Consider the following 18,537-nt stretch of genomic DNA (forward strand, 5'->3'; position numbering starts at 1 on the left):
ACAGGTCACTGGGACCCACATGAAGTGAAATCACAGGGAGCAAATCAAACGAACGAGGATGAGCAGACTTTGGGTTTGCATGAGACCTTTAAGAGCAGGTCTGGAGAATTTAAGAGCAGGTCTGGAGACACTTAACAGCAGGTCTGGAGACACTTAAGGGCAGGTCTGGAGACCTTTAAGAGCAGGTCTGGAGACACTTAACAGCAGGTCTGGAGACACTTAAAGGCAGGTCTGGAGACACTTAAGGACAGGTCTGGAGACACTTAAGGGCCGGTCTGGAGACCTTTAAGAGCAGGTCTGGAGACACTTAACAGCAGGTCTGGAGACACTTAAAGGCAGGTCTGGAGACACTTAAAGGCAGGTCTGGAGACACTTAAAGGCAGGTCTGGAGACACTTAAGGGCCGGTCTGGAGACACTTAAAGGCAGGTCTGGAGACACTTAAGGGCCGGTCTGGAGACACTTAAAGGCAGGTCTGGAGACACTTAAGGGCCGGTCTGGAGACACTTAAGGGCAGGTCTGGAGACACTTAAGGGCAGGTCTGGAGACACTTAAAGGCAGGTCTGGAGACACTTAAGGGCCGGTCTGGAGACCTTTAAGAGCAGGTCTGGGGACCTCTAAAAGCAGAAGCAAGGCTGTGCTATATGGAAGGTCCTGATCATGAGGGGCTGACTTACCCTGGAGTCCTGATTGGCCCCCGCTCAGTTTACTTCCTGTGCCCTTACTCGAAAACCACACAGTGTGTCCAACCAGCTGGGCAGCCTGATTCAAACCAGCACAGTTTCTGTGCCACAGCTCTGGGCATGGTGCTATACAAGCCCCTCATGGGCACAGACAGCCCTGCCTTAGCAGTACCAGACTAGTTGTCCAATAAGTCCTCTTATATTGTTGTAACTTTATTGCTAAGGGATCATTCCCACTTTGCTAGCACAGATTTGAGGCAGTGACAGGCCAGAGTAGTTGATCACAGAGCCGCACAAGGCAGAGTGACGAGCTGCGGAAGTCCGTGTAATCAAACAGGCCTTGAGGTTTCACTGCGTGAAGGTCAACCCTGCTGCCTACACAGCTGTCACACACACACACACACACACACACACACACACAAGTGAGTTGGTCATCCGTCATCGTGGCCCTCTACGTCTCCTACACAACCGCTCACACCATCACCTCACCGTCCACCCAAGCGTGCAGCCAGCCAGTTACCATGGCGAACAATCCCCCCCCCCACCCTTTTTAAAAACGAGTCTCTGGCTCAAACAAACGTGGAACATCATGGCTGCAGTGCACCTGCGGGACCCATCACGAAGACCCACGCTGATAAATCCGTGTAGGTTTTCCAACCGTGCCGTAGTACGTGGGTAGCTGGACGGCTCTACTGGGCCGTTCCAATGAAAAACTGCATGAACAGTCGATACGTGGTTGCTAGGCGTGGCGTCGGCATGGTGAGGTGACCGTATGGGGGCGGGTCCAAAACGCTGGGCTGCGACGTGGCATTTCAACATGGAGGGGTGGGGAGGAGCATGTCTGCAGAACGCCAGCGTCAAGTCGATCTCACCGCAGAATGGTGAACGGTGGTGAGGAGGTCAGCAGGCCTGAGGTTCACCACGGAACCGAGCACCTCTGGGACCTTCATGGGTGCAAACGACACCGAGGCTGGATTTGCCAACAGTGAAAGAAAGCGCCGCAGTCGGGGCTGAAATGTGCAGGACCGATACAGAATTGTGCAGCACTGTGGTACCTGGTGCTGAGCAGGACTGTGGTGAGCGATGTGGTGATGTATTAGTGCGAGAGTTTCACCCAACAGTTATCAGCACAGCCACATGATGTGTTGATGTAGCGCAACACTGCACAGTTGTGTTGATGCCGTCGTACAGCACCACAGAGCTGTAGTGTTGAGATAGTACAGCACCACATAGCTGTAGTGTTGCTGTAGTACATGAACACAGAGCTGTAGTGTTGCTGTAGTACAGCATCACAGAGCTGTAGTACATCACCACATAGCTGTAGTGTTGCTGTAGTACATCACCACAGAGCTGTAGTGTTGCTGTAGTATATCACCACAGAGCTGTAGTACATCACCACAGAGATGTAGTGTTGCTGTAGTACATCACCACAGAGCTGTAGTGCATCACCACAGTGCTGTAGTGTTGCTGTAGTACATCACCACAGAGCTGCAGTGTTGCTGTAGTACATGAACACAGAGCTGTAGTGTTGCTGTCGTACATGAACGCAGAGCTGTAGTGTTGCTGTAGTACAACACCACAGAGCTGTAGTGTTGAGATAGTACAGCACCACATAGCTGTAGTGTTGCTGTAGTACATCACCACAGAGCTGTAGTGTTGCTGTAGTACAGCATCACAGAGCTGTAGTGTTGCTGTAGTACATCACCACAGAGCTGTAGTGTTGCTGTAGTATATCACCACAGAGCTGTAGTGTTGCTGTAGTACATCACCACAGAGCTGTAGTGCATCACCACAGTGCTGTAGTGTTGCTGTAGTACAGCACCACAGAGCTGTAGTACATCACCACAGAGCTGCAGTGTTGCTGTAGTACATGAACACAGAGCTGTAGTGTTGCTGTAGTACATGAACACAGAGCTGTAGTGTTGCTGTAGTCCAGCACCACAGAGTTGTAGTGTTGATATAGTACAGCACTACAGAGCTGTAGTGTTGCTGTAGTACATGAACACAGAGCTGTAGTGTTGCTGTTGTACATCACCACAGAGCTGTAATGTTGCTGTAGTACATGAACACAGAGCTGTAATGTTGCTCTAGTACAGCACCACAGAGCTGTAATACTGCTGTAGTACATCACCACAGAGCTGTAGTGTTGCTGTAGTACATCACCACAGAGCTGTAGTGTTGCTGTTGTACATCACCACAGAGCTGTAGTATTGCTGTAGTACATGAACACAGAGCTGCAGTGTTGCTGTAGTACAGCACCACAGAGCTGTAGTACATCACCACAGAGCTGTAGTGTTGCTGTAGTACATCACCACAGAGCTGTAGTGTTGCTGTAGTACATGAACACAGAGCTGTAGTGTTGCTGTAGTACATGAACACAGAGCTGTAGTGTTGCTGTAGTACATCACCACAAAGCTGTAGTACAGCACCACAGAGCTGTAGTGTTGCTGTAGTACATGAACACAGAGCTGTAGTGTTGCTGTAGTACATCACCACAGAGCTGTAGTGTTGTTGTAGTACATCACCACAGAGCTGTAGTGTTGATATAGTACAGCACCACAGAGCTGTAGTGTTGCTGTAGTACAGCACCACAGAGCTGTAGTGTTGCTGTAGTACATAACCACAGAGTTGTAGTGTTGCTGTAGTACATTAACACAGAGCTGTAGTGTTGCTGTAGTACATCACCACAGAGCTGTAGTACATCACCCCAGAGCTGTAGTGTTGCTGTAGTACATCACCACAGAGCTGTAGTACATCACCACAGAGCTGTAGTGTTGCTGTAGTACATTAACACAGAGCTGTAGTGTTGCTGTAGTACATCACCACAGAGCTGTAGTACATCACCCCAGAGCTGTAGTGTTGCTGTAGTACATCACCAGAGAGCTGTAGTACATCACCACAGAGCTGTAGTGTTGCTGTAGTACATGAACACAGAGCTGTAGTGTTGCTGTAGTACATCACCACAGAGCTGTAGTACATCACCCCAAAGCTGTAGTGTTGCTGTAGTACAGCACTGCAGAGCTGTAGTTTTGCTGTACAGCGCAGGCAGGGCGGTGTTAGCACGTCGCAGTGCAGGAGCGGTGTTGCGTAGCTGTGGGGTAGCGGCGTGCAGGCGGAGGGCTGGCAGGATGTGACATGCGTGCGGAGAGACGGAGTGATGGATGGATGCTTCCCCTCCCCTGAGCCGGAGGAGATGAGCTCCCAGCAGAAGGTGCTGCTTCCTGAAAGACACCCCTGCTCTGCCGTCACACGCTGAAATTAGCCGGCGGTGTGTGGCGTGTGTTGGGGAGCGCGCACACCCCCAGGATTTACGCTGGCCCACAGACACATGGGATATTTCCATCCTAGTGCACACGCACATGTAAGCAGCGACAAACACGCACAAGACTCAGCTAAAAACCTGAGAGGATGAAGGTATCCACCCACATGAGATCAGATACTCCTGACTCCTGCACTCTACTCTACTTCTGCTGTCTGAGCCTGGGTGCATGCTCACACACTCACACATGGTTTATTATATAAATATATATAACACACACAGTTTATTATAGATAGATAGATAGATAGATAGATAGATAGATAGATAGATAGATAGATAGATAGATAGATAGATAGATAGATAGATAGATAGATAGATAGATAGATAGATAGATAGATAGATAGATAGATAGAACAGATACACTCTCCCTGTAACATGGCGAAACTTCGCCAGGTCTCATATTACAGTCAAGATTCACAGCTATGGTGTGTGTGCTGAGAGCATCTGCTCCTGTGTTTTCAAGAGTCTTGTGAAACAGCTACTAGCAACACCACAGCCTTTTCCGACCCGAGACTTAACCGTGCAACTACTGCATTCACAGGCTGGAGACACATATAACCACACACATATAAACATACACACAGGACCATCTCCACCCACACACACACACACACGAACACACAAACACACGAACAGACGTCAGCGCACTCACATGTACATGCTCCAATCTGCTTATTTCAGTTCCTCTAACCACACTACTGAATAATTCTGTGGCTCAGACATCACACAACACTACATGGGCAGCTATTTGTCTGTGGTTAATTATTCTGTAATGACACACTCAAACTCAGACACACACAAATGTGCACATTTGGTGTGTGTCGTCGAACATCTGCTCACATGAGTCTTAGGTGGACCACCTAATCCAACAATGGCAGGCTGTAAGAACAGGCCTGAACTGTACCTTCATCCAAGGCCTGGATTACAGACCTTAATCCAGCCCTCTCAATCTGGCAAATCTTTTTTTTTTTTAAAGCACAGTGCTAAAAGGGGCTCACTCAGGCATCTGCTAATCCAATAGAGCTTTGTTTACTCTGGTTCAAGCTGGCTAGCTTTAATCTCCCCTCCCCTAAAAGTACCCTCTTCCGTTCTCCTCCCAGAGCTTAGACCAAGCGTGTCACCCAGTAGGTCTGTCTGCCGTAATTCTACCGTAATTCCACATTTGCTCCAGTAAACACCAGAATTTCTGACTCATATTAGTCACTGTGTTGAGTATGCTGTGTCATGAGAAACAGATACCGAGTGTGATCATCAAAGCACGCTGGTACGACACACCATCTGTGTGTCAACGGGGGCGTTGTGCGCACCAAAACACAAAGCCTTCTTTCTATATGGTGGAGGCTTAAAAGATTCTGCTCATCGTGTTCTGGTGTTGTTTCTGTCTCTCTCTCTCTCTCTCTCCCAGGTTGTCTCTCTCTCTCAGCCTGTCTCTCTCTCCTCTGTGACACGGTGCAGGGCCATTGCGTTTAAGTTAAAAATGCGGAGCCTCTAGCCACTTGCTTTGCCAGCGCAGCTAAAATGAAAAGCCTTTGTGGTAGCAGTGACCAGATTTTAAATGCAGCTGGATCAATAAATAAGAGAGGGCAGCACAAGCTCCAAGTGTCTTTGAGCATCCCAGTGTGTGTGTGTGTGTGTGTGTGTGTGTGTGTGTGTGTGTGTGCACGGCCGTGGGGGTGGGGGGTCAAATACTGCGTGTCCTGCAGACAGCTGTCTCAGTGCAGTAAATTCTCCCAATCCAAAGGCCTTAGCAAAAACCCAGTTCACCTCTCCCTCTCTCAACATCTCTCTCCCTTTCAATCTCACCCCATCTTCCCTTCCCCCTCTATACTTGTCTCTCCTTCTTTCTATCTCTCACTCTCTCTTCTATCTGTCTCTCTCTCTCTCTCTCCCTCTATATTCCCTCTCTCTCTCCTCTTTCTCTCACTGGCCTCTACAACACGGGAGCCCCGTTCCTGCGATCTCTGCTATTTCTGCTCAGGATGCAAATACACCGATAAGCAGCCGAACAAATAGGCCACACTACTGGCATTTCCAGCCCGGGCTCCATTATCTCAGCAGGGGTCTCTGTGAGCGGCCTGTCCCACACATGTCTAACAGGATGGGCTCCTGTGGGGCAAACAACGCCAAAGAGCCCTGGCACAGTAAACCAGCAGCCCTCTCCGCTCCAGAACGGCCCCGAGAGCCACCCGAGCACTCCTCCATCTCCCGTTCAGGGAAAGGCCGAGGGACGGGTTAAAGAGAAAGAACAAACGCTTTAAAATACATAAAGTAGAATAGCTGCTTTTTGCGTCTGCGTCTAGTCCAAACTTCACATTCTCCCAAGCATGAGATCAGTGTCACTCATTAACAGGATGAAGAACAAAAGAATGCAAAGCCGTGAGAACCTGCACACGAAGGTAGGAAACCAGGCAGAGCACGAGAGCAAACGTGGTGTGAGCAAAGCGCGCGTAACGCCTCAGAAACGCTGCGGCGCGCACACGCGGTGTTTACGTGTCCTCCCATTTCCTTCAGGGAAAAATCAACCTCTTCACCTTGCCCGTGAAAAACAAGAACCCAGACAGCCTACGCAAAAATAACCTTGGGTTTCGTCAGGGAGATTCTCACATCGAATGATAAATAGAAGCCCAGGGGACACGGGGCGAGAAAGCGGCTAATTGCCTGGAACTGAAAGTCGGCCTCACTCGTGTTTGTGGGAAAACGGGAGGCTCCTCGGCCAAAGGAAGAGTCCGTATTTAGGAACACGAGCACCGTCCTCCTAAAACCTCGTTACCGCAGGCCGAAGGTAACGAACGTCAGGATCACGCCGCAATGATCGAACTCGCCATGACCCGCCGAACTACCGACACGACCCGCCGAACTCCCGCCACGACCTGCCGAACTACCACCACGACCAGCCGACGACAGTTGCGATAATGTGCACGTGCTAAAAAAAAGCACTAACCCTCGTGACCTGCAGTCTTGTAAACAAACTGTGAAGAGGAATCGTGGTTTTAGAACGAAAACAAGCCCCGCAAAGTCTGCCAACATGAGTTAATAGTCAAGTGATTGGCAATGAAGTCAGAGAGGATCTGTTGTTCAGGCGGACGGGGCATCTTTGTTGGGGTATTAGGAGAAGTGTTCTGCGGCGAGGAGAGCTTCTTACTGTGGAGGCCAACACTGACCTACCGGCGTTGCGGCCGGTTCGTTGATCAGTTACCGGAGGCTTATGTGGCAGCTTGTATAATCACACATCTCTGGTGCGACTTAGACTTTTAGAGATGACAGGTGTTTGACTCCTGGACATTTCCTACAGCCCCAGACTCCTGAAGCCCACTCCCCATCACACAGCACATTGCTTTCACGTAGGCCAAGCCCCGGTCTTCATTAACATCAGTTCAGCTGTTTATGCTGTGCGATCAATCAATGTCCGAGCACCGAAATCAATGAGAAACCGACCAAAGCAAAGAGCTCCGATTTCAGCAGAAGCGCTTACACACAAGCTGAGATAGGCCAGCATTAAGGGAAGAGGCGGGGCCAGTGCTAAGGGGCGGGGCCAATCTGTGGCTGGTCTTCTTCGATTTATTATTATTCTTGCCCTCTCATGCACACTTCCGCTTGGCCTAATTTTTGGTTTGCTTGGATGAAATCTGTTGCTACTTCATTGTGCCAAGGTGTTTTGCTTCACGGAAAGCTGACCACATGGCAAAAATGGGGTCTCACTGCTTAGGTTCACAGACCATGTTTTGAAGTGATAAATTACTGTCCACTATCGATGTAGGCTACTTGTGTTTGTTTGTTTGGGGAGGGGGAGATAACGATGAGTTGTTCACAGTAAAACACAATTCTGTTCTCAAACAAAAGCCTACAAGTAATATTAATCTACTTAGTGATGTAAACTACACTCTTAAAATGGCAGTCACAACACTATAGTCTTTAGCTGACGATATAATATGGTTTAATCCACTAAGGTGCAGCCTACAGTGAATCCACACAGAGCCATTCATTCATTCAGCCTATCAAACACTGGCAGGGCCAGGCAGTTTAACGGCTCCCCAGTTATTCTTAATGTATCAGCATTAGAGAAAAGCCAAGCAGGGTCAGATCACTTTTTAACAGACTCCTCTTATCACAGCCCATGTTCAAAACGTCGCCGGGTTAGATCCACAAGGCCGCTTGCGATTGTCTGTGCCTGAGGCACCCAGGGTTCGTACGAGACCCTCTCTCCAGCTTACTAACCAGGACTCGTCTGTGGCAACTCGGGCTAGCTGCACCAGCTCCACGGTGGCACATCTGTCTGAGAGATCCTCGCTAACACGCAGCTACTCGGCTGGACAGGCTCGTTTGGGTAGAGGCCGAAACCATGAACATCCGTACACGACAGCAACATCCTGTGCTGAAGGCAATCCAACTCTTAGCTGAGACTGTTGAGAAGTTTCTTTTTTTTCCTTTTTACTTTTCCCACCCCTTTCTTCCTTTCTGCCCACAGCTAGAGACATTCATGGGTTTGGGTGTGCTTCAGAGAGCACAGTATGAGATCTCTTCAAACCCCAACAGCACAAACAGGTCCTGACAGATTTGCTCTCTCTAATTCGCAGTAAGGGAAACAGCACAAGTGTATTAGAGGTCTTCTTCTGTGTGCTCAGCTGCAGCACGCACACACACACACACACACACACACACACACACACACACACACACACAAAGAAAAAGCCAACAATAGACACATTTCTAATGGAAGAGGAGAGTGGGTGAGACTGTTCCGTTTCAATTCACTGATACCACTAATGGCTTCTTAGCGGTTCCATGAAATCAAGCAGCTGTCAAGTCGATGCATCAGGAGAGCAGGAGGAAGAAGCAGCGTTCCCACCAGAGAGGAGCATCACGTCAGGGCGTTCGCCTCAACATCTGCTCCCCTGCCTTCGCTGCTCTTCTCAGCAGCACGCAGCCACACAAAGACAGGAGGTGGAAACGCTCACATCCCCATCTCACGCAGACGCGCCGTTAAAACTGCAGCCTGGCTTGCGTGGAAGGTCTGCGTGGGAGGTCTGCGTGGACGGTCTGCGTGGACGGTCTGGGACTGTGAGTGTGGTGAGGTGGAGGTTTCGCTGCCGGCTCCTGGAAGGAACCTCCCAGCGCTCCATAAAGATGGTGGGGGGGGGGCACTATGACAAGTGAGTGACCGTGATAAAACATTCCGCAAAGAAAACGAGAAAACTTTCCCATCATTCCCATCATCACACGGTCTGTTCACTCAAATCAATCAAAATAGTTTTTCTTTGTCTTTTTTAGAGAGCTAGTCAAGTTCTGTGTAAATCTACTAAAGCCAAAACAATAAAACCTGAACCTCCCAAATGACTCTCACCTACCAGAAGAGCCCAACAGAAGCACTAACGCTGCCTCTTTAACCAGTCCAGTGTGAAGAACACTACTCCATCTCAAGGTTTAATGGTCGAAGACCTGCTTCTAACATTCTCTGAGCAACCACCGATTTTGCTATCCACAGCTTACAATCACCATTAATCCACTTAATTTCCCTGTGACATTTTGCAGTGTCTTGCAATACATAAATGTTTACATTAACGTCTAAATGCTTGTTAGATTACAGTGTTCAAAATCGTTTGATTGATGTATTTTAGCAAAAGACACACCTTACAATTGCCTCTTTAAGTATATTATTTTTAAATAATGAAAAGCTATTTCAGTTCCTATTGTCTGGAACATATGATATCCTACAGACATCAATTCTGTGTTTATAACTGTTAACAATTATATAAACTAAGTCAAAACGCAATAACCATGAAAGCTTGTATATAAAATGCAACAGGGGCCGCTTGCAATCATTTATTTATAAATATCTTTCTTCGGGAATGTAATATCTTTCTAAAAATACTTTGTATAATCCTCTGATTAGCATAAACTTCTAAGACAGCTTATTAAAAAAAACAACACCTTGTTTGTTTAAGTAATGAAACATGATTGCCATTTAACTGTAATTACAGCTCCAAAACGTTATATCCGAAAACTAACCAAAAACATGTAAGCCCCAAAATGACATCATCGCCGATCCTGGCAGCCAAAATGCTCCTAAAATCAAACAGATTCGTGATGTCACCCGTTCCACCTGTAAACACTGATAAATAACTCTGAGCTATTTCACGCAACCTCGATGTTACATTGTTAACTTTGCATCTGCCACTGTGTGTATTCGAGTACAAGAACAGCCGGACGGTGATGGACGGTGACAGAAGTAACACGGTGTCTCTGCGCGTGAATTACGTTATAATTCACTTTAAACTTCACATGACGTCACCGTCCGCGCTTAAGACATTTCTAAAGTTTCTGCTGTAAGTACATGTGTTGGTTCGGTCCTGTGGACGAGCAGATCCGCCAGCTCAAATTAACCAAGATGGCGAGAGCCTTGTTGTTTAGAGGGCAGAAAAATGGAGGATATTGTAATATACACAAAGGGATAAATTTCAACAACTCGGCCAGCTGCTTCTCTTTAAGGAAGCAGCGAAGATAAGAGAAAAGAAACCCACGACTCACGCCCGCGAAGCGCCTTCGCAACCAGGCGATTTTCATCGAAATAAAGCGTCGAAAGTGTAACAATTCCTTCCAAAAGGAAGCGTAAAGTGTACAAATAGTGGTTTTATCTTGTTTTCTCAATGAAGCGCTGTTCGCTTTTGCCATCATCTGAGAGACGGACGTTAAACAGACCAAAGGTAGCGTCAGTCCTGTCTCCCAGTCACTCCGCATCACGGCGTTAAACATGGCCAAAAATATACTCCTTTAGCTCCTCACACCGATAATAACAGCGTGGGACGACTGTCGGTACCCATAAATGTTTAGAAACATCCCGAAAGAAATGTTCAAACAGCTTTAATTTAAAAACGGAGGAGTTAAAGCGCAGGAGAGAGGGCACAAAGGCAGGAGTCCTACTATCAAGTCACTTCCAACATCGCCTCACAACACCAACACTCTTCCTATTTTTAAAGTTCCTTCACATCGTCCAACAACAACGTTTATCACCACCAGTGTCTCAGACGAAGGATTTCATCGTTTCGACAAGTTTGTTTTTTATTATTATCAGCAAACACGAACGCGTGAGGGACACACGTAGCCACCTAAAGAAACTGTGGAGTTAGCTGCTCGCTAAAGAAACCCAGCCAGCCACAACAGACTCGCCAGTGAAATAACTGATCGCGTTTAGCACCTCGCAATAAATAGAAACTTACCCTTAGTTTGGACACTTATTGTAATCCCGCTTTGATTTCCTTCGGAGTAATACTTCGCTCTTTCTTTGCCTTTTACGATTTGGTGCTGTAAGAGGCCGGTGCGGCAGGAGAGATGATGAAGAAGCGATTTGGGCAGTAATTGAGTCTCGCTGTGAGTGACTGTGTGTGTGTTTGTGTGTGTTAGTTAGGAGCGGCAGATTGAAGCACACACACACACACACTCTCTCCTCTCAACCTTCATTCTGCTTCAGCCAAAGTGACGTCAGCTTTAAAGTCCTTTTGTAATAAAACTTTCACTCTTACTTGATAGTCTAAATTAAACCATTAGACCGCCTAAGTGTTTGAAATCATACTTTAAATTTCCAGAGCCATGTAATATCTACAATCCATCTGTCAATGATCATTCCTAATAGGACGCACGGTTGTTTGATTCGTAATGAACTGCAGGCTATAACATCTCATAATCGTCTCTGTTATTTAACCACGTTCAAGCTGGCCTCTGAAACGACCTAATGGATGTTTTTGTTGTTGTTGATTACGTTGCTGTGTGATGGATGTTCTGATTCCTTGAGATATCTTGTCAAATAATTATTTTAATAATTTATTTGAAACACTGATTAACTGACATGACATTTATGCATCCTGTCACCATCATTATTATGTATGTGGCACATAAAACAATATTGGATCCCATTACATCAGAGGAATCCATGTAATGACATTTTAATAACATTTTTCAACAATAACATTTTAAAACAAAAGGATCACTGGAATATAAAAGTTAAACTTGCACGATCAGATTAAACATTTAGCAAATTAAACATTTATACCTGGCCTATTATATTAAGACACTCATGCACAGAGATGCAGATTTGATTGTATTTGTCATAGCTTTCTACAAAAAAAAACAGGGATTACAGATTGGCATAGCTAATCTGACCCTCTTTGTCTTCAAATTTAATAAGAGGCCAATCGAGGCAATGATGCTCAAATCTAATGACAACATTATACGCAATCTGTCCAGCGGCAGTGCCATCGTATAAGGGCTGATGTCATTCCAACACAAGGGCAGAAAACTTTTACGTCTGTCTACCTCCTGCAGTTTACACCAAAGCCAATTAAAGGTGGAACAATTGGAGCAGTTAGATTCAGCACGACATTCATTGATCTCTCCTCCGGATTACACTGGTAGTCCATGAGCACAGCGGAGGGGAGACACGGCCCTTTTTGCAGGGGCGGCCGAACTGGGCACCATGAGGCCGGGGCGGCCATCTGTGCGTGATTGCGTTGTCCCTCTACCCCTACTTACAATCAGCACCAGGCTCAGGGGGGGGGCTCTGGGACCCAGACTAGGCCGGGGGCGGGAGAGGCGGGCAGAGGGGCGGGGCTCAGGCCAAAGAGGCAAGAGGACAGATTATTTCATTCAACAAGACAACAACAACGGGGGTGGGGTGTGTGTGTGTGTGTGTGTGTGTGTGTGTGTGTTGGGGGGGGGGGGGGGTAGCAGTGCCACTCCTCGGCAGAGAGACAGAGAGGAGCGAGGAGGAGTTAGAGGAGGGGGCAGCGCTTCAGAGTTGCGCCCCCATGGAGGGCACAGATGATACCACCATTCATGGTCTGGGGCGCACACATGGTGAATTTTCTCCTGCCCTGAGACAAATGAGCAGGCCTGCACTATGCCACGCTGGATATGACAACCGCAGCCTCACCAGGGTTGCCAGTCCTAGCCAAAACTCCTGTTTGACAGGAGTAATAACTCTGTCTAAATTATGATTGGTACATGAAATTCCTAAATGACTATAATTTCGGTAACATTCTGAAAACACTGTGTAATTTTCCATATTATGCTACTAATAACTTCTTCAATTTGCCTAATATGCATGTAAAAAAAAAAAAACTGTTACTTACTGGTTGCTTATCGTTCGAGGCCATTTGACATCAGATGATCAGTTTGGTGTGTTTGGTGCTCCATGGTTGATTCATGGCTTCAGTCTGTTCATCATCACTGCTGGCCTGTCCTTCACCTGTTGAGATGCAGGTATGAGACAGGAGACGCAGGTATGAGACAGGCTAGAGGAACTGCTAGTGCTTTTGAAACCCAGTTACACCGTGCCTCTGAAATGTGCATGCACGTGCATGTACTTTAAATACATATGGGTGAGTTTGATATGTTTGTGTGTGTGTGTGTGTGTGTGTGTGTACGTGCCCTTGTTGATACTCTGCCTGTGAGGTGAGCGTGTGTGTGCATACACTCTCAGTTCCCCACAGTAGTGAGACACCGAGGATCGTAATTGTGTTGGTGGCTCCTCATTAGGGCCTGTGTGTGTGTGTGTGCATGCATCGGGGGGGTTGGGGGTGAAGGAGGGAGACTCATCACTGCTCACTGCGTCATTAACAGAGACCAGGCCTTACTACACGCACCCAGAATGTCAGGCCTCACCACACGCACCCAGAATGTCAGGCCTACCACGGCCAGTTGTAACATAATAAGTGCAAATACAATGAGTGCAATGCAAGCCCATGGGGGAGTGGGGGGGGGGGGGGGGGGGCAGAGAGGACATGCAGCTTTTAAGACTTAAAAAAAGAAGCCTGATTAGAAAGTATAATGAGCTACCAAAAGACAACTGGTAAAGATGATCTCCCTCGAGACTGATGGAAAACAAATTAATGTGGCGATTTGGATTTAATTATTATTTTTCTATTAGTGCACATAAAGAAAGAAGAGATGCCCATCTAGTGTGAGAGCTGTGGATGTGGTATTGATTTCCCCCACCCGCTCTCTCTCTCTCTCTCTCTCTCTCTCTCTCTCTCTCTCTCTCTCTTTATTCTCTCTCTCCATTTGTGAACAACACATAGGGAATACGGATTTTAATCATCTTAGTTTACCACGTCCCCTAATTCTATTAAAAACGCAAACCTTCCAGCACCAGAAAAGCACTTAATTTTCAATGACACAAATTTCTCTCCAAGAGACGTAAACGGGGTGTCTTTACACAAATTACTGGCCTGAGGTTTTGCTAGGGCGTCTTTTTTGTGTGTGTGTGTGTATGTGTGTGTGTGTAATTGAATTCCTGTTCTCTCACTTTGGCCCTCCGTGAAATCACATGGCTAAGTGCTAATAATTTTAAAAAGAGACAATAGTTCCTTTGGTTGGGCTTATTAATCTGTGTTTAAAGGCAGATAAAGGCGACGTCTTCCCCGTCGCTGAATCCACAACAATGATGCCCTTGTGTACACGCAGCCAGCTCAGACACGATGAGACAACGTGAGGTATTACACAGGCCTGCTGACTAGAGCCATGCATGTGTGTTTCTGTTAGGTATTCACACTGTTTGCTCCTCTGTCTGCATTGCTATTTGTATCTATAAATAAAAGATGACCTTTAAATGTTTACATAATTTATACGGCTATAAATTCTTAATATATCAGACTGCGAATGAGAAAGCAAGGCTGCTTGATTAGGGATAAAAGCTGAAATGACATGAAGTCTGTGTGGCATGAAGGCCTCTCACACACACTCACACACTCACACACACATACACACACTCTCACACACACTCACTCAAACACACTCACACACACTCGCTCAAACACGCACACACACGCTCACACACTCACACACATACACGCTCACACACGCGTGCTGGGCAGATTTGAGGGGGTTTGATCTTGTAACTGACTCCAGACTGGAGATCGTAATCACTGTTAGGAGTGCCTGTCTCCGCCTATACAAACGCAGGCTTGTGTCTCTCCGAGCAAAGTGCCAAACAGTTTCAGTTGTTTTAGTCTTATTAGTTCTTCAACGAGAAGCCATCGGATGTGGGCTGGGCCTCCTGCCTGTGCTATCAGTCACACCCCTTTTGGGTTTATCGTAAGGAAGCTGACCTTTGACCTCTGGTGCACAAGGCGTCTGGAAGCAGGAGCAGCCTCTCGTTGGCGGTGCAGGAGGCGTCCATTACGCTGTCTGCAGAGGCAACAATGGGTTGTGATCAAAATGGTGGAGATGAAGTAAACATCCGAGGAGTGATAGAGTCATAGTGTGTTCCGCACTGGGGGTTAGTCACGTGGGGGGGGGGGGGGGGGGGGTGTGTGTGTGTGACAGAGCACTGACATCAGCCCTTAGTCACTCACTCTATCGCTCTCTCTCACACACACACACACACACACACACACATACTCTCTCTCTCTCTCTCTCTCTCTCTCTCTCTCTCTCTCTCTCTCGGGGAGAGGAAGTCATTAGTGCCAGGAAAATAAGGAATCTAGTCAGGGCTCCATCTATACAGAACACAGGGAATCACTGGCAACATCCATCAGTCAAAGCCAAAACAAACCTGAAAAGAGACGAACACACACTCTGTCCCCTCACACACTCTGTCCCCTCACACTCTGTCTCCTCACACACTCTGTCCCCTCACACACTCTGTCTCCTCACACACTCTGTCCCCTCACACACTCTGTCTCCTCACACTCTGTCCCCTCACACACTCTATCTCCTCACACACTCTGTCCCCTCACACACTCTGTCTCCTCACACTCTGTCCCCTCACACACTCTGTCTCCTCACACTCTGTCACCTCACACTCTGTCCCCTCACACACTCTGTCTCCTCACACACTCTGTCCCCTCACACACTCTATCTCCTCACACACTCTGTCTCCTCACACACTGTCTTCTTCATCTCAGATCATTGCCCCGTGTGTTAACATTAGTCACCATTAAAAATCATGCCAAGCGTAAACTTGCACGTGGAGGAAACATTTTTCCGTCAGTGCCAGAGAGCGGATCACCCAGACTCCTCGTCCAGGCTGAACACCCCTTATACCAGCACGGGAGCTCAGCGATCAGAATGGGGTGTGTGGGGTAGGGATGTGAGGGGGGGGGTGAAATTAGGGCGTGTGTGTGTGGGGGGGGTAAGGCAATGTGGGGTGTGTGTGTGTGTTGGGTGGGGGTGAATCACAGAAATACAGATCGCATGCTTGGTGAGATCAGTAAAAAAGGTTGTATCAAGCAGCTTTGCTAATGGTAGTGCCCAGCGCAGACAGACAGCGCTTTCTCCTGCGTGCAGAACGCGTTGGCAAAGAGTCCTTAGCAGGGCACGTGAAGCAGATCGATTCCCGAAGATTAACTCTCAACTTTGCCGCCTGCCTCCATTCGTAAAGATAATCTCATTTATTAACCGCGACTCTTTACTTGAGCGCGCTGCCCGCAGTACTGTGCAGTGACGCGTGTGTTCACAGCGGCTGTTTCACGCATTCAGGCCTCAGTGGTGAGAGTCGTGGTGAGAATCGTGGTGAGAGTCGTAGTCGGGGCGCCGACGGCGTGAAGAGGACGGCCGGCCAGCACAGGGTCTCGTGCGACGGTATCCCGCTTAGAAATGTCCCGACACTTTAGCCCTTTAGCATTAAACTAAGTAGCCCAGTTCTGTCCCTGCCTAAAGATAGCTGGGATTGTGCGGTAGGTGTCAGGCTGTGCTTGCAGTCAGACGGTCAGGACGGGAAACCAGAGCCTTGGACCACGGGGAACATGTGCTGCCAGCCATTTACATGACAAACAAAACCCCCCACCAGAAACAGCCCTGCTGGTCTTTGTTTCGTCTGCACGCTGTGTTTAGCTCCAGTGTTATAAGTGCTCGGGAGAAGAAAAGGTTTCTAAAAGGTATAAGATACGGTGTGAAGAAATGCGGTTTAAAACGGATCTGAACGTGAGCTCCTGTGTCACGCGGGCGTGTGGCTCCCTCACTCGTCTCTCGCACCACAAATGTTCACGCCAACTGTCAGTGGGCATCAACCCTCTTCTCCACGCTCCACGCTGTCTGCTTTAATTAGTAGTTTCAGGTCAGTGCAGCCGTAGGGCCAGACATTCACCGGAGCCTCCGTGCTGTCTGATCAAAAATAGGCCATCAGTGGTGTGTGGAGAGTAGCCATGTCTCAACACCCCAGCAACAACCAGTGTGTGTGTGTGTGTGTGTGCTCATCCCTGACAAACCATCCACATCCACACAGGGTGGTTTTGGGTGGAGCACACATAATCACAGTAGTGGCTGTACACCTGGTAGCGTGGATAACCCTAAACAGCATTCGGGAGACCTGCGTCTCACTCGCATCCCTGCGAGATCCCTGCTACGTTCTGCTCTCCATGGAAGAGCTCACGAATCATCATGTATTCATCAGAAAATAATATATATAGGACAGTCTTGTGAACTCATAACCTCATTTATGGATTAATATATGTGTCTAAATATGGTTTGGTCAATTTTAAATATATTTTACCGGTCTGGAATGCAATTTAAATGTTTCATTCCCCAAGGATTGTCATGAAAGATCAAATGCACAGTGTGCATGTATTTGTTGAAACTGGTGTAAAGGTGCCAACCGGATTCCAGGTGCAAAGTTCAACAAACAGATGCTCCTTCTCCGACTGTCTCTGCTCGCTCTTCGACTTTACGAGCTGGCGGCAGTAATCACGTGACGTGTGTTGGGAGAATTCGTGCTCGCTCCGGGTTCTATTTCGGAGTGGGTACCAGCAAGGCACCCGGACCGTGGTGCTGCTGTCGGCCGAGCCAGAGCTTACGGAGGAGCTGGTGAATCCGGAGACCCGGGGGAAGGCGTGGGGGCGCTCGGCCGAGTGTGTGCGGCGCTGGAAAAGTGGAGTGGGCTCCAGGCATTCCTCTGTGATTACACATGTGTGGAAAAGCAGGCCAGACATTCCTGCTGTCGTGTCTGACGCTGCTCCCTTCGGCCCTGATCCCTCCTCTCCCCCCATCACCAGAACCAAAGGAAAGAAACGATCCTGTACAATGTTCCTCAAAACACCTGAGACGGCGTGACCCGCCGAGACGTGCCGTCTTACGAACACAGGAGTTTACAGCTTGCTTGGTTTTTACTAGTGTGGATCACATTCTGCTACCAAAAATGCACGCTACGCAAACAGTTATGTTAGGCATTCATATTACAAGTACCTGTGTAGCATTCACATAACATGTAAGCTTTATTTAAAGACCCCAACAAATACTGGAAGGCCCCACAGTCGCCCAGTGACTACGCCAGAGAAGATGATGGTTCTGTAAGTTTCGTTTTATTGGATTATTGGTCTTTGAAGGCAAACTTAACAATGGGATGGATCAGCTGATAATATTTACATATAATCAGGTTTATTATTTATTATTATTAATTTTGGGGGGGGGGTGTTTTTCTTCTATTTGAGTGATGTAAAATGTAGACTGGATGTTGGTGAGTTTAAATGTAGACTGGATGTTGGTGAATTTAAATGTAGACTGGATGTTGGTGAGTTTAGGAAATAAAATCAGATTTTATCTTAATGCAA

At 47.6% G+C, this 18,537-nt stretch overlaps 1 protein-coding gene across 1 annotated transcript in view; it reads left to right on the plus strand.

Moving 5' to 3' along the window:
* tanc1a (tetratricopeptide repeat, ankyrin repeat and coiled-coil containing 1a) overlaps positions 1-18,040 on the plus strand; it is a 71,544-nt gene extending 53,504 nt beyond the window's left edge. Inside the window, exons 25-27 of the mRNA XM_077016053.1 lie at positions 16,472-16,573; positions 17,579-17,670; positions 17,738-18,040. Of these exons, the coding sequence (XP_076872168.1) occupies positions 16,472-16,573; positions 17,579-17,670; positions 17,738-18,040 (497 nt within the window). The remainder of the gene's footprint in view (positions 1-16,471; positions 16,574-17,578; positions 17,671-17,737) is intronic.
* The last annotated feature ends 497 nt before the right edge of the window (positions 18,041-18,537 follow it).

The sequence above is a fragment of the Brachyhypopomus gauderio genome, chromosome 8, assembly GCF_052324685.1.
Source record: "Brachyhypopomus gauderio isolate BG-103 chromosome 8, BGAUD_0.2, whole genome shotgun sequence".
Classification (NCBI taxonomy): Eukaryota; Metazoa; Chordata; class Actinopteri; order Gymnotiformes; family Hypopomidae; genus Brachyhypopomus; species Brachyhypopomus gauderio.